Source organism: Acomys russatus, chromosome 6 (genome assembly GCF_903995435.1).
Source record: "Acomys russatus chromosome 6, mAcoRus1.1, whole genome shotgun sequence".
In the NCBI taxonomy this organism is placed as follows: domain Eukaryota; kingdom Metazoa; phylum Chordata; class Mammalia; order Rodentia; family Muridae; genus Acomys; species Acomys russatus.
This window is the reverse complement of record NC_067142.1, coordinates 30,768,238-30,785,634: the sequence shown is the minus strand read 5'-3', so window position 1 is coordinate 30,785,634 and position 17,397 is coordinate 30,768,238. Positions and strand designations below refer to the sequence as shown.

At 41.6% G+C, this 17,397-nt stretch overlaps 1 protein-coding gene across 1 annotated transcript in view; it reads left to right on the top strand.

Annotated features, from left to right (window-relative positions):
• Positions 1 to 17,397, top strand: part of Srgap2 (SLIT-ROBO Rho GTPase activating protein 2) — a 222,880-nt gene that overhangs the window by 102,480 nt on the left and 103,003 nt on the right. The window contains exon 4 of the mRNA XM_051147348.1: positions 11,050 to 11,212. Coding sequence (XP_051003305.1) covers positions 11,050 to 11,212 — 163 coding nt within the window. The remainder of the gene's footprint in view (positions 1 to 11,049; positions 11,213 to 17,397) is intronic.

The following is a 17,397-nucleotide window of genomic DNA, read 5'->3' as shown; positions in this document are numbered from 1 at the left end:
CTATCACTTGCTACCTGATTTACTTGTTTGTTGTTTCTAAAGGCAATGTCTCTCACTGAACCTAGAGCTTGACATTTTGGCTAGACTAGCTGGCTAAACAAACTTCCAGGATCTACTTGTGTCTGCCCCCCCCCCCCGCACCCCCAGTATTGGGGTTGCAGATATGCCTAGCTTTCATGTGGGTGCTGGGGATCTGAACTCAGGTCCCTGTCCTTGCACAGTAATGCTTCTTACCCAGTGAGTCATCTTCCCAAGTGTCCTGTCCCTCAGCTTCTTTTCTTTCTTCCTCCTTTCTCCCTCGTCTTTGGAAGAAAATACTTTGAGGAGAACTTTCAGATTTTTTTTTCTTTTTCTTTTTAAAATTTTTTTTATTTTATGAGCTTTGGTATAAGGGTGTCAGATACCTTGAACTGGAGTTACAGACAGTTGTAAGCTGCCATATGGTTGCTGGGTATTGAACCCTGGTTCTTTGGAAGAGAGGGCAGACAGTGCTCTTAACCCCTAAGCCATCTCTCCAGGACAAAAAAAATTTCAGATTCTTAAAAGGATCTGGGGAGTCTGATCGTTTCCTGGAATTTAGGACCATTAGCGTAACCCCTAAACTGTATCGTAAGCTGGAACACATAGGTCTACTCACATGAATACACACACATGTGCTAGGCATGGTGATACACAACTGTCAATTACACACTTAAGAAACCGAGGCAGAAGGAACATTAATTCTGAGCCAGCCTGGGCTACATAGTGAAACCCTAATTAACACAGACAACTAACAAAGCAAAACAAACGAACAAACAGAAAACTACAAGGCAACCCACATTTATATTGTTAAGTAACTGAGAACTTCCCTTTCCAAAAACAAAGATAAATATTGCTATATATAATACATACTGTGATGTTTTCTTTTGAAAGCTATTTATTATTGAGTTAATGTGTCAGTGTGTGGGTATGTGCACGTGAGTATGTACCTGTGGAGGCTAACAGAGAACACCCGATGCCCTGGAGCTGGAGTTCTCGGTGGCTGTGAGCTGCCTGACATGGGTACTGGGATCCAAGTTGGGTTCTCCACAAGAGCAATACTCACTTGTCATCACTAGCCATCTGGCCAGCCCCAGGACATTTTCTACTGTGTGCTGTGATTCTGCTCTGCCATTTTTTAGGTCTTCCTTTTAAATTAATCATTATTTCAGCTACATTAGTGCCTCATAGCGCATAGATTGAAAAGCATTCCTGTAAGAACATTAGTTCTAAAGTGTTTTCCACAGTGTGCAGAATTACCTAGGATGCCTATTTAAAAAGGAAGATTCCTGGGCATTACTCCACTTCACAGTTTAAACAAGCACTCCAAGTAATTGTGTTGCAAGGTGATTTGGGGTCACTTAGAGAGACAACTCTCTTAGGAACTTAGGGGCCTGGCTGTCTAAAGTTGCAGTTCACATACTAGCTTGGAAATGGTAGGTAGCAGGATTCAAATCCGATTGAGAATCTTCCATTTCAGAATGACCCTAATCTTCTACAGTGCCTCCTGGGTCTTCCTTACAGTTCTCTTTTTAAAATGTCTGCTATGGTTCTCATACAGCAGAAAACATTTTAACCGAAGCCACAGACTAGAGAATGAAGGAACTGAAAAGTCCTTTTACAGAGTGGCCGGGTAGGCACAACCCTCCAGTAGGTGCCCAGAGCCAGTCCCAAATTAGAATGGGTGGGATTCAAAACTGTTTTCTCTTCAGTTGCCTTTCATGTATAACCACATGCAGTGTGTCAACATGTTTTCTGGCGCCGCTAGTCACCAGCAGCTTTGCTCCCTCTGGGTTCATGGACCCTTGGTATTCCTGTTATGTGTTGTCTTAGAATAGCTGCCTGCTCTGGGGAGCCAAGCATTGTTCATTAACTCTTGCAGCGCTGGTCTTTGTAGACACTAAGTTAGGCTTTCTGACTGAAATGCAGCAACCACCACAATCAAATAAGGAAATGGCTGCCAGTCAAGAGACCTGGGCTCTTGTCTTGTTCCACCACTATTTATAGGACCTCAACTTCCCTGAGTACCATTTTCCTCCCGTGCCAAATGATGGGTTTGGTTTAGACTCTACACCATCTTGAAAGTCCCTTCCACTTCTGAAATTGCATGAATCTTTAAAAAAAAAAAAAAAAAAATTGTACCCTCTGGCTTTTCTCTCTATACTTTAAACTTTTCTCCTTTCAAGTCTGGGCAAGGTTGGGTGCAACAGATTCACTGAGCTTGGAATTTCCCTAAAACCAGAAGATAAATGAATAGTAGCAAAACAGACTTCTATTTAATTCACTGACATAGACTAAATGTATCAAACATAATTCATTGGAATATTTAGGAGAAGACATGTGAAGTTTAAGATGTGTTTGTCTTTAGGGAAATTACAACTTTACTAAAGCCATTTTGTGAGTACAGAGTCAATGAGTGAGCTGTCAAGTAGTAATAACAGTGGTTAAAGTAATAAGTGGTGACGATACTGATTCACTGGAGAACACTTCCTGTGAGTAAAGCTTTTTATATGAACATCACCTTGTCTGATTTAATCTTATTAGGAGTCAGATGCGTTAGGCATTGCCTCTGTTGTTTTTAAACAGGAAACGAAAATGTGAGGCCCACACACAGTACACTTGTCACTGTCACCTGGCTGTCAGGCAGCAAAGCTGAATCTGGGTCTTAGAGTGCTTTATACAGAACACTTTCCCCCTGGGAGAGAGTCATTGTGCATCCAAATTCCACAAGGCACTGAACTCAAAATTTGACCTACTAACCTGGAATCTGACTAGGGCATCGTTACACTCCCCAACCCTTCAAAGTTTCACACATAAAGTATTAACCTGGCTAATAATACGCCTGGCAGTGGAGCACACAGCCAATGAGGATAAAGAGTTGGTCTCTCAGCAGCTACTCGGAGAGTAAACACGAGCTACAGCACATAGTACCGGTAAGGACATATGAAGCTGCACTGAGGACTGCAGGCCTATGTTCCGCTTAGCTTTGGCGTCAGACTATTTCTCATTGCTATTGTGAGTCACATACAAGGACTCCCTGTCCCACGGACATACATTAGAAAAGGGAGGTAACCTGTGGATGCCCTTTCTTACCAACAGGCTGTTAGTACTTGGCGTGCTTACCTCCTGGCTAGCAGTCAGTCACTTACTGGCTATAGATCAAATTTCTGCACTTGTGCCTCGTGCTTGAGAGATGCCTGCTCCTAAAAGGAGCATTTCATGCCCGGAAATAAGTATGTGGATTTTAGAATCATGCCATTCTATTTTGGCACACATAAGTATTTATTTCCCTAGCATGAATGACCAGGAGTGAGCCAGACAATGAGCCTCACTCATCCTCCAAGGTTTTATTTCTTTTAAAAATCTGCTAACACATCTGTGGTTTTCGCTACATAGTTGTTATTACTTACAGGGCTTCTGGGGACATCTTAACTAGAGAAGGGAGAACTAAAGATTTAATTGCAGAATTATTCACAGATCTTCCTATAGAACATGTGGCTCGCACTGAAAATGTAACAGGAATGGTTCTAGACTTTTCCAGCTGAGGAGCCATATGGTTTTGTGTTCTTTGGTCATTGCTCATATCTTTGCTATATTTTAGTTCTGTCGGCTATTTGTACTTCAGGCCAGGTTTCATCTGCCGCTACCCCCCAAATTCTGGGATTATAGGCATAAACTATGCCTGCTATCAATCACTGCTTATTTTAGTGCGCCTCGAGAGGAGTCTGTCTAATGTTCAAATGACTGTCTATGGGTGACGCGGAAGGTGAGTGCAGTCATTTTCTTCAGTACTTAGACCATGCCTACAGTGTACAGGAGAGGTGAGTAAGGGGCGGGGGCAGGTCTGCAGAAGCCATAAAGAAGGCTCTGGCTAGACAAACTTCTAATCCAGTCAGATGAGGCTTTCTCAATAGGTTCGTCTGTATCTGTCTCCATACAAGTGCTGAGATGAGTATAAGGAAGATGTAGGTTTTGTCACCAAGGACAGTTCAGGAGAAAGAAGCCATGTCTTAGATCTAAGAAGCCCAAATTTAGATCAAAACAGGAATTGATCTGAAAAACAAGAACGATGAACCTTTAGCCCTAGTCCACAGAGCAGAGTTTGGCTCACTGTATTTCGTCAGTTTCTGTTGAGTGGGTGAATGAAATAAAAGAGACGAAGAACTCAGTGGGAACCAGAAATAAGATGTCAGAAATCTAGGCAAGAACTTGGCATGGTGGAGATTTGGGCTGGGGGGGTCGATCCCCATGTTGTTCTCAGGGCCCCACTAAGCTGTCTTGAATGATGGAAAGAGTCTCCAGCTGTCTACTTTCCCCTGAGATCAGGGTGCTATGGGGGTGATTGAAGGAAAGGCAGAGTCTCTAATACAACTGACTAATGGTGATATTTCCAGCTAGCGTCTGTATTGGTTTATATATGGGGCCATCCTTAGTTCTCTGTCTTAACCCGAAAGAACTGTGGGCTCATATTCAGAAAACTGTTGCTAAACATTTACCAGATGTCTAACACGTTACTGGTTCAGCTGTCTCCTTTAAAACAGATTCCTAGTTTGGAGGGAGGGAAGAGAAGGGAGAAATATTGTAATTAAAATACAGTCTCAAGGGGTGGGGGTAAATTCCTAAAGCTCTCAGTTCTTGGACATGCCTCTCTCCCAAGGTTAGAGCTGAGCTCCATGGGACTGCTCCAGAGCTACTAGAATCCCATTCGCTATAGCTCTTTCCCTAAATGATTAGAGGGAACCGTTAGACTGTTTTGAGGAAGGCACATACACAGCTTCTTGGATCCTTTCTAAGCATCTGTCTAGGCAAGCATGTGGTCCCAACTTGAAATTTTGAAAGCTTATTTCTTCACACATAATGTATGTTGGTTTTGCTTTGGGTACCTCTCTGTTCCTGTCTCTGAGCTTTCCTACTCTGATCTCATTGTTGGCAAAGCTGAAGCCACAGCTGTGATAAATCCAGAGAAGTGTGCCCACCCCCTGTCTGCCTGCCTGTCTTTGAAAGGTACCTCCAGGCTGCCACTGTACTACTGTGTCACATAACCAGCAGCCACCATTACAGGCAGAATCTTTTTAAGTCAGTTTCTGCCTTGGTGATTTAATTTTAAATTCTCCCCTCATTTTAACACCTTCCCTAGCAAATCCAATCCATCCTCTGGCTTATCTGGGTCAGCAAGGGTCTGATTTTATGCAGGGCACTGTCAGACCACAAATCCGCTGCAGCTTTTCCTCTATCAAGCTCGCCTGTTTCTGTCAGCATCAGCAAAATGCATAATAAAGAAAATAAGCCAGAAAGGCTAATAACACTCATCTGAATAAAATAATCTCTTTGACTGCTTCAGTTCATTTCATTTTAATCAAGGTGCCAGGAGGGAATTTAGGTTTGCATTTTTTATTTATTTCTTGGCATTCAGCTTCTCTCTCATCACTAGTTTGCTGTCAAACCATCACTAAATGAGCACATACCTGGTTTTTTTTTTTTTTTTTTAATCTTTCTCATTGGAGACTTAATAACATGTATTGAATGATAAATTTAACTCATTCATAGTTTTGTCTATCATCACGGAACTGTTATCTAAAAGTGAGAAATTGTTCTTAGATGCATTGATAATTGCCAGCTTTTTAGAAATTGGCAAGTCTGGGAGGGATTCTGCCATGGGGTGGAGGCTTTGAAAGTCGCTGGTGCTACTGGGATTCTGGGCTCCCTTTGAATTCCTTCTTGTCAGCCTCAGTGCACAGTTCTCTCTGAGGAGCGCAGGACTATTGTTCTTCCTTGTCTCTTTGGGGAAAGGATAGCGAAGTCTGCTTTCCTTTGGGTGTCTCTCGTGTCTTCCCAGAGACATGCAGCTGCTTGGTTAACTAACTGCCTGTCACTGTCTTAGCCCCGCTGTGATTTGCTAAGGGCTGTGCAGTGCACTTTTAGCAGGCTGCACTCTTGGCTGTGGCCTGGTGCCTGTTGAGGAACACGTTGGAATTGGATGAAAGCTTAGACTTCGTTTGTTTGGAAATAAAAATAATAATATTTCCCATATTTGCATAGTGTTTTGTGCTGCTAAAGGGCTCTTGCATCCATCATCTCAGCTGATTTGCAAACAATAGACTGTTGACCCAGAAGGAAACCTCAGTATAGCAATGTGGGAGCTCAAGCCATCCACTAATATCAGGCTTGTTCTCTGCAGAGCCATAAATGTGGCTACTATTAATTAGTTGCCATCCCAGACTGGAGGAGCAGTGATCTGTTGGACATCTTTCAGGAGCTAGATGAGCACTGTCCATTTTATAGATGAGGTAGTAGGAAATTGACGGAACAAGTGTTGATTTTGTATGTGAGCTTCGTGTAACAATCAGAGGAAAACTGAGGGGAGAGATAGTATGTAATGCAGAGATTTTATGATTATGGGGCTGCTTTTTATCTTGGCCATCTTAGAAATCTTTCTAGTCATCTGTTGTTAAGTGTGTGAGCACCCATAGGTATAATTTCTGTTGAGGAAGAAAAACTGGGCCCGTCTGTGTCTTCAAGTGAATGTTAACAATTCAGCTGTGGAGGTTTCTCTTGTCCGGAGCCTTTGTAGTGATGATCCCTCTCATTTGTGCACACTGACCTCTGACCTTCTGGGTTGCCTTCTTCTTGACCACGCTGTGGTATCATCTCAATCTTCCTCTTGAATTTTTTAAGTGAGGAAAAACACTTTGGAATATTTTGTTTACTTTTTAGGGATCAGTTTTAAGGAGGTTCACAGCCGTGTTCCAGCGTCTTTAACGTCAAGGCATCCTACAACCTAAGACTGAGGGGTGGGGTGCAGGGAAAGCAACGGCATTGTCCTAACGAATGGTAGATGGAAAAGATATAAAGATGAATTTTAATCTCCTAACCAAATGAAGTTCTCCCAGTTTCATTGGCTCCAAATCAAATAAGTCTGCCAAACTACTAGAGCAGGAAGCCGTCCCCAGAGAGCCTCGCTACACTCCCAGGGAAGCATGTCTGTGACCTGCTTATTTTCTAGCACAAAGTGTGGTACAGCTTTGTTCTTGTTAGCTAGGAAAATTACCTGTACAGTGTACTTATTTTTCCTTCTTCCTACATTCTCTTCACTTTTCTTGTCCCAACATTGCCCTTAAAAAAAATTAAGTATTTATTTGGAAGAGGATCATGTCTGAGAAATAATACGAATTCAGGGGACCTCAAATACTGTGTGAAAAACTATACTAGTATTAAGAGACCAGCAACTCCTGGAAGAAACAAAATACCTGTTAATCCTGGCTTGTGTCTGCTGTTGTGTGTTTTGAGGTGGGGTGCTTCCATGTGTTGTCCCCCGGGTCAGTGCAGGCTAACGAGATTCTTGATACTTATGCCTCTGCTTCCTGAGTGTTGTTGGGTTTACAGCCACCATGCCTACCTTATAGACTATGCTTTTAAAGTAAACACTTGCACTTTGTATGTGGAGTACATAAAGTTGTGTGTGTGTGTGTGTGTGTGTGTGTATGTATGTATGTTTGCATGTCTGTATACAGGTATATGTGTTACTTTTAAAGTATGGAATGTTAGAGTTCATTACAATCAATCATTATTAACAATGGGGCTGTGTTTTATGAACTAAAAAATATTGAAACCAGAATTACAAATAAGAGTTCTTATTTTGTAGCTTCATCGTGAACATTATTTCTTGGTTTTGGTTTGGAGTCTTCACTATTAAGAAAGTCCTACAGGGCAGATCGCTGTGAGTTAAGGCCAGCCTGGCCTACCAAGTGAGTCCAGGACAGGACAGCCAAGGCTACACAGAAACCCTGTCTCGGAGGAAAAAAATAAAAAGTCCTCCAGGATGGAGACAGAGCTCAGCAGTAGAGTACTTCCCTAGCATGTGCAAGACCCTGGCTCAATCCACAGAAGCTCTTGCCGTCCCTCCAAATTTTTTAAAAATTCATACACAAGTAGCTATATTCTTGGTATAATTTCAAATTGATTTAGGTATTTGCAAAAGAATAATAGTTTGTATTAAAATCAAGCTATTCGTATTACCTAGAGACTGTTCCCATTACAAATATTAATTATATGAATCCTAACATTTATAATAAGCATTGTAACAATCAGATAGTGAAACGGCCAAACTGAAGTGTCGGTTCCCTAGCTTGCCATGGTCTACCACGAGCCCAGCATAGACCACCCAACAGTCTCTATGCTCTTCTAAGAAGAGGATTGACACGATTATAAGAGTTTCTTAAGATCTCCCCCTCAAAAAGTGTGTATATTCTGTACTTACTGAGGACATGGATATTTTGTCAAGAGAAACCACCTGAAAAAAACATGTTAGAGTTTTAAAACTGTATCTTTTAAAAAGTTATCATTGTATGTGTCACAGCACACATGGGAGGTCAGAGGTCAATTTTTGCGAGTCAATTCTTTCCTTATACTGTGGGATCCAGGGACTGAACCCAGGCCATCAGATTTACACGGCAAGTGCTTTTACCTACTGAGTCATACTGCCAGCTCTCTTTTAAGTAGTACTTTTTAAGAGCTAGAGAAATGGCTCAGCAGTTAAAGGTACTGGCTACTCTTCCAGAAGACCAGGGTTCAATTCCCAGTCCCTACATGACAGCTCAAAACTGTCTGTAACTCCAGTTTCAGGAGTTCTGACACCCCCAAACAGGCATACATGCAGGCAAAAGACCAATGTACATAAAACAAAAACAGATCATTACATGGTACTTTTAAAAATTATATAGGTTTTTGGATACTGTTAACTAAAACTGATCCGGGGCCACTTTGGAATGTTCCTTGCAGTAGGAAGATCCTATATCATTGAATACATGTGCTTCCATCTGTCACCATTGTGAATTTAAGTTTGCTTTCTATTTACCACCCTCCCATGCTAAAGATTTTAAAGGGAATAGATTAGTTTTATCTATCTTTGCCCCCTTAGCTAGTGTAAGTCTTTTTTATTTCCCTAGAAAGGAATGGTTGCAATGGCAAGTGGTTAGTACTCATCACTGGTGTTTTGTCTGAAGTGTGACGGGCGGAGGCAGGCGAAAGGCTTAGCATGGTTTCAGTTTGGACTCACAGAGTTACTGGTTTGAAGCAGCTTCTTCGACTTGGCTAGATAAGCTTCTGATTTGCTTTCTGGAGTGTTCTGAAGCCCAGTGAGGTGTGGTGACGGTATTTGTCAATAGATACTGCAGAATTGAAAAACTTCTAAGCCAAGCTCTAGCTTTATGGGTTGCAGTTGCTTGGCAGCCTCCAGCTCTGCACGGAGACAGTGCTTCTCTCAACTCGCTGTTCTTGTGCCAAGAGTCTGACTGGAGGGAAGGAAGAGGAAGGAAGGGGTTCTCGGGCTTGATGAGCACCTTCTGCAGTTACAGGCATGCTCAATCCCAGCGCTGCCACTTTTCAGTTATGTCACTCACACAAAGCTTTAATGTTTCTTTTTGCTTTGCCTCTCCTAAACTTTCAGATCACCCCGATTTAAATAAAGCTTAAATTTAATTTAAATTGGGGTTTTAATTTAACAACAATGTAAAGGGCCCAGCCAAGCCAAGCACATACCATCCCTTGATAAGTGGCACTGTAATGAATCCTGCTTCCCTTTTCATCCTTAAAGAAGCCCAGCTTCAAGGTGGAGAGCCATCTGTTCAGATTAGTACTGCAAACCGAGCAGATAATAGACATGCTTTGGTAGTCACATTGTTTTCATATGAAATGAACATATAGGTTTAAAACTACCAAACATGAATATTAGGAATACATATATTCAAATAAGGTTGTTTTCTTAATTTTATGGGATATGAATAATGGTTCAACCAATGAGGTTAAAAAAACAAAAACAAACAAACAAACAAAACCCCCCACAACTTCCATGGAACTAAGGACTCTTCTCTGAAGTTTTCGTGACAGACATCTTTAAAGTTGTCTTTATGGACTCCTACAGTGGGCCATCTTGGAGGTTTAGTCTATAGTATTCCAGTGGGTTTTGTCTCTCATAAATTCTCATAAAATTTTTAATTATGCGTATGTGCATGTATATGGGCTTGTGTACATAAGTGCAAGTGCCCATGGATGTGAAAAGAGGGGTCAGATCCCCTGGAGCCAGAGTTACGAGGGGTTCTGAACTACCTGATGTGGGTGCTGGGAACTGAACCCAGGTCCTCTACAAGAGCAGCAGGTCTCAACACTGAGCCATCTCCCAGCCCCTCCTATAGATAAGCTCTGTAACCCCAAGGATAAACTGGGTGACCTAAGCTCTAAGATACAGATTGTGGAGAAACAGTCTGATTTATCCTAGTCAGACAATACGGAACTGTGGGGCTCTGACTTCCTCTTGCTCTGCATACTACTGTGACACGGTGACAATTCCTATGAGGTTTAGTTTTCTGATCATTAAAATGGTGGTCACTGTAGCTCTTAGAAAAGGAGAGAGAGGAAATGCCGAGTTTAACCAGGATAGTGCATTTGAAGCTTTTTGTCGCTCTAGGGTAGTGTTCAGAACTGGTCCTGTTTTCCTCCCCCACATTTCTCCTTCCCTCTTCTTGTTTTTCTCCTCTTTTCAGAGTTTTTCAAAATGGGAAAGTGTAGGGAATAGGTGTGCCAGTCACTTTTCTTACAGCATTGCCGTGGTCAAACAATGACAAGAAGCAACAGACAGGAAATGTTTATTTTGACTCATGGTTAGAGCGGGGTTCAGCCGGGCAGGGGCTCCTTGGTGGGGGGTGGGGGGCATGTGATTGCTGCTGGCTGTCATCTCAGAGAGAGGGTATGAGGTACAATTGGCCTATAGACCTTAAGACTCACTGCCACAGTGACCAACTTCCTTCAGCTAAGCCCAACCTCCCAAAATAGTAGTTCAGATACAAAAAATACAAAATCTCTGGGCCTGTGGCGGGGGTGTGTCACATTCAAACCATAGCAGCAGGCTTTTGGGAAAACACCTTTGTTTCTGCTTCTGCGTTGATTACTGTGACTTTTGTGACATGGACTATAATCATTGATGTTTGCCCTGCTTGCTTACTAACACTAATTTTTTTTTCTTCCGTTTCATTACAGGAAAGACCAGAATGTTCTCTCTCCAGTCAACTGCTGGAACCTCCTCCTAAACCAGGTGAAGCGGGAAAGCAGGGATCATACCACCCTGAGTGACATCTACCTGAATAATATAATTCCTCGATTTGTTCAAGTCAGCGAGGACTCAGGAAGACTCTTCAAAAAGGTATATAGATAGCTAGCTGTTCCTAGTCACAAAGGTTCTTGGCTGGAGTGGTGACACGACTTTGTAAATAAGATTTTAGCTCATTGAACAGGTTTCCCACTGACCATTCTATCCCATGTAGTCTTAAAGAAAAACAATATCTGAAGTGGCAGTTTTTAACTTTTCTAAGCTGAATTGATATTCCTTGGAAGACACAGCCATGGGCCGGTACTATTACCCATCAGTTTTATATATTGATTTTTTTAGTGTGCTTTGCAATACTCTTGGGACTTAGGGCTCTTTAGTGTTATATCATATTTTCCTCATCTAATTCACCCAGTAATTCCAGCATGTTTATATTTTGAGTTTAATTTTCTTTCCAAGTTCTATGTTAGCCAACTTGGGCTGGCGAATGTGGTTATTCTTAGTGTGGACACTTAGCATGGACCGCTCTCTGAAGCTTGTTTCTTATCTCCATTTGTTGCATATAGATTGAGCAATCTGGCCAAAGAAAAACTGAAAATAATTGCCACAATCTCAAGACAGTTGTGTCAAATGCCTCTTTTTCCCATTAATGCTGGAACTAGCCTCTTGGGAGCTCAGGAACCCCTTTTCTTGAGCTTTCAGTGGAGTCGTTCTTTCATAAGCTTGTTAGAAATGTTGCAGAGACCCTGACTACTGTACACGGTAATACTCTTAGTCTGTGTTCTACTCCTGTGAGGAGACACCATGACCACAGCAGCTCTTATAAAGAAAGCATTTAATTGGACTTGGCCTACAGTTTCAGAGATTAAGTCCATTTTCATCATGGCGGGGAGCATGGTGGCAGTCAGGCAGAGGTGGTGCTGAAGTAGTTGGAAGTTCTACATCCTAACCCAGAGGCAACAGGAAGAGAGAGACACTGGGACTGCCTTGTGCTTTTAAAACCCCCAAAGCCCATTCCCAAAGACACACTTCCTCCAACATGGTCACACCTCCTGATCCCTCTCAAGTAGTGTCACTCCCTAATGACCACGCCTTCAAATCTATGAGTTTATGGGCATCATTCCTATTCAAACTTCCACATATACCATGTCTGACTTTCAGTCTCAGACATTCCCGAGAGAATTTCCAGATAGTGACTATTACAGATGGAGGATATACACAGCTATTTATTCACTGGCTTCTGGATAACACGCCCAGAATTAAGACTAGAAGCTAAGTGAGTAAGTAGTCTAATAATCGTAATTATCATTGATATTACTATAGCTTATAATCAATTTCCTAATCCTTAACATTGGAAAAGGTTTCAGATTTGATTCAATTTGGCATTAGTGCAGGATTTCTTCTATTTTTCCTGGCTGTCCTGAACAAAGGACTGAGCATTGTCCTGTGTGCTCAACTGTGTCTATGAAGGGGCAGTCTCTGTGTTTAGAGGCAGGGTATTGGGGGTACAACATCTGAAAAGAGGAAAAGATAACTTCCCTCACCTCCCACTGACCGTCAGCTGTGACCCTGTTGCTCTGTGACGGCAAACCAGGGCCTCAGAGTTGACCTCTCTGAACTGTGTTCTTATACAGATGATAAAAGGAGGAATTTACTTCTCAGGATTGTTTGTGATACTTCATAGAAGAAAACATAAAATAAGTTTGTAGCTCAGTACATTTTCACAAATGGAATATTCCTATGCATTCCCTGGTCAGGAATCCGAACATTTCAGCACTCCAAGAGCACCATCTTTCTTCCCCAATTTCTGAAGCCCTAGGAACAGCCACAACTCTGATTTCTAACAGCAAATTTTGGTCATGCTTAGATTCATAATTAATAGAATTATATATTATTTCTATCCTTGTTGTCTTTAAGTACATTATAATATTATATAAATGCAGATGATAAGACTTTTTCTTGATTGTTGTTAAGTTGGGTTCAACATATTATTATTAATTAGAGGTATAAATGTGATTGTTGAATGGCCAAGGTTTACTATTCGAAAAGGTGAGCAATCTCTTTTCTCTCTCCCTTGGGACCCCAATATATACAAAGAGCTCTCTATCAAGTTGGCCAATAGATAAAAAAAAAAAAAAAAGATTCATTCTGTTAGACTGAGTGAACTGAGCTCAAGAGCTGGACTTTTTTATGTGCTTCTGTACCCTAACATTATAATACAAAACAGAAAATCCCTACAGTCAATCAGTTTCGTCTATATGTCTCCATGGTATCTTCTGTCCTATACTAGAGATTTCTTCTGGCACTTGGGTAACTTCAATTACATTTTGAAAGGTAAATTGTAGTTCCAGAGAGAAAGACAAACACAAGTGAAGTGCAAGCATAGAGAGCACTGACTTATGCAGAAGAAAGGCCAAGTTTGTTGGGGATTGACGCATCATTTCAGGGGCTTTTATAGTGACCAGCAACCAAGAGAGAGCACACTGAAGTCCTAGCGTGGATAAGACTTTTTGTTTTATGAGTAAATTTGGATCTAGTAGCAAAAGAAAATTTATTTCTTCAGAGACATGGGCTTCAGAAAAGATACTTTTATTTCTGTTTTTACTGCAGATGCCTGTGTTTTATGTTAGTCTATTAAATTTCGTGACAAAAGTAATGATAAGAAATGTGCTGAAGTCCATTGGTGCCAAGTACTATGCTAAACATTATCACATACATTCGTATCCTTAATCTTTACAGTGTATATGCAGTTACTGTTATTATCTCTTTTATAAATGAGAAAACAAAGGCTTAAGGATAGTAAGCAAAACCTGCAGTGAGGCTGGTATTTCAGTCCTGTCATCTGGATCCGGAAGCTGGTGTTTTCATTGCCGGGCTCGCTCAGGAAGCTGTAGAGGCAGAGTGCAAGGGAGCGGCTGTGCTATGCCATTGAATCTAGACCGTCATCTAGAGAGTGGGCCTAGTATTACTCCCTTTTGCACACAAACCTCCAGAAAACATTAACTCTATTGTTCCTCCCACCTGATGTGGGCAAGCAGCTCAGAGTTGTAGTGAAGCAGGCAGCATGTTTTTCTCCCCAGGTACAGATTTGCTAGCAAGAAGGCAAACAAAGACTCATTAAATGTGAGGTTTGGCCAAAAGATCTGGCCCAGTGCTAATTCAACTAGTTTGGGGTTGTCAATTTGGCTACACAATTGGCCCCTCTGTGCTGCTGACCCTCCTAAGGGATACTCCCTGCTGGCCTGGCCCTCTGGCTTGTGGTTATACCTACTGGGACATAGTATGTATTTTGCATGGAGCTGTGTTGGAGATTCCTTTAAGCTAAATATAACATCTGGAAAGTAGCCTCCTGTCCACAGCTAAGAAACAGACTCACTTTGTCTAGGAGCCCAGGGAGACTTGAGTCCATTTGGTGATCCTGACAGCTCCTTCATTTAGTGAAAGCTCCATCTGTCTGACCCCTGTTGGAAGCAAATTTGGATAAATATTATTACTACCACCTTCATTTATTTAATGTGGTGGCCTCAAACATGGTGACTCTCAGCCCCACATGGAAGAGGAATACTTTTTTGCTACTTTATCAGTTATGCTGTTTCCCACAGAGAGGAGGACAGTCCTATTTGCTTCCTCTTTTCACCTTGTGGATGACACTTAAAGCACCTCTGGCCCTGCTTTTTTCAGCTCATTTATTCTGTCCCTTGACAGATGCTCACACTTAAGCTTGGAAACTGGTCAGTTCAGACAGTCCTGTAGCTCTTAATTGTATCCTTTTTTTTTTTTTTTTTTCCTAGTTAACTGTACCTAATTTAGTTTTAGTGCTCTATTTTTCTTTGGCAGAAGCTCGGGTTAAATTAAGAAAGCTAGGTCACATTCCCCACAGACTAGTAGTTCTCAACTTTGCCTGTGCATAAAAGTTACTTGGGAAATTTAAAGAAAATCTTTGACCTTGAATTGACAACGATATCTCTAAATATTAAAAAGGATGCACTATAAGTAAAAAGTGATAAGCATGACTTTATCAATTAATGGACTTTTTGAAAAGGTATTTTAAAGAAAATGGAAAGCCACAGACTGGAAGAAAATATGGCAATGCTATAACACAATAGCCAAGACTGATTAATTTATTTGGAATAGAGATTTATCTCTTGACAGTTGTGGAGACAGAGTTCCCAGGGGCTTGCCTCTGGCAAGGGCTCCTTCTTATAGTGTCATAACATGGCAAAAACACCACATGCATGATGGAGCAGAGATAGAAAGGGAGAAATTGATTTACTTTCATCTTTTTATCAGAAACTCACTCCTGAAATAACTAACCCACTTCCATAATGAAGACATCGATCCGCTAAACTAATCACCTCTTATCACTACTACATTGAGGACTAAGCACATGAACTTTAAGGGGGCACTTTCAAATCACAGCAGCATACATATGACAAAGACTGTATCAGAATGGAGAATAAAAAAACGTACAACTCAACAATTAAGAAGACATACTATCTAAAAAGTTTTTTAAGTGGGCAAAACATTTTAGTAACATTTCTCTACTAAAGACATACAAATGACCAATCAGCACACGAGAAGATGTTCAGTGTCATCCATCACCAGGGATATGCGCATTAGAGTCAGTAGGACCCACACTATCAGTTCCCTAAAGTGCTTAAAATGAAAAGAATTGACAATACCAAGGGTTGTCCACAATGTGCAGACATCTTGTGCTGCTCGGAAGAGTGGGAAATGATAGTATTTACTTTAGAAGACAGCTCCTCAAATCTTACATACTCACCATCTTGATGTGGCAGTTCCAGATATTTCTAATCATTTACTTAAGAGAAATAAAAGCATCCGTGAAGGGGCTCTGGCCAGTGTGAGCATACCTCTGGCAGGCCTTTCGCTTCTCCCTGATTCCCTGTCTGCCTTTCTAAAAACCACTAGATTAACATTTCTAAAACTAGCCACCAAGGTCTGTCCCCTCATTTGGCCACTGTCTCTTTCCAAGGCTGAGTACTAAAGTCCAACAATCAAAACTCCCCTTTGGCTCACCTATTTGACATGTCCAATTAAAATTAAACACCTCATCCTAACACAGGGTTTCCCCTTGCACTCTTATAAACTGCCATTTTCCTGTGTGCCACCTCTGTCTCATCTCTATCCAGAGGCAGTCCTTTGTCCCCTGGGATAAATACCTCTCCTCTCTCATTCCCTTCCCCTTCTCCCTCATCCTCTACCTCCTGTCTTTGTCTCTTATCCTCTGCCCTCTGTTTCTCTGGGGCAAATAAATCTCCTTTGTGCACCTTTGATCTTGGTTCTGACAAATGCTTTTCTTTTCAATATGTTCGCACCAGTCCTGTACCTGGATATTCATAACAGCTTCTGCTACGATGAAGTTAAGGGTCGTATGATGAGGAATATGCTTGAGTGTCCAGGGAGACTCTAAATGCAGTCAGAAGTGTCCTTATGAGAAGGAGACTAAAGTTAGGAGAGAAGACGGGCCATGTGACACAGTGCCACGGAGAGAAAATGCTGGGCCACTGCCTTAGAATATAGGAGGAGGTCATGAAGCAGGGCTAGGTGCTAGAAAATGCAGACACAGAGTCGTCCTGAGAGCCACAAAAGCAAAACTGACCCTGCTGCACAGAAATCTCTTCACCAGACAATTACTATGACTGGTCAGATTCCCATTGACACCAACTATCGCCATTCAGTTTTCAATTGCCGTGAGCAATAAAACACCATGGCCAAAACTTGGAGGCCTGAGAAAGGCTTATCTCCTCTTCCAGTTTGTAATGCATCAACCAGGGAAGTCAGAACTCGGAGGCAGGAACTGGTACAGCAGCCATAGAGGAGTGTTGCTTACTTACTGGCTTTTGGTCCTTGTAGCTTGTTCAGCCTGCTTTCATATACAATCCCGGACCAGGACTACCTGCTCAGAAGCTGCACCACCTACAGTGAACTGCACCGTTCCTTATTTTAAAAAAATCAATCAAGAAAATATCCCACAGGCTTGTCTATAGGCCAGTGTGGTGGGGGACATTTTTTTTCTTAAAGTTACCCCTCTCAGATGACTCTAGCTTTTCTCAAGTTGATATAAAAATTAGCTAGCACACCAAAGATATGGATAAAAGAGATTCAAAATTAAGCACAGTACATGTTGCCCCTTTGAGGGTAACATGACTTCCCATGCATGCTGAGAGAAGATGATTAAACTATTAGCATGGTTTATATAGTGTTGTTATAAATAATACTAGAAGAACTAATGCATACTTGTGTGTGCATTGAGCAAT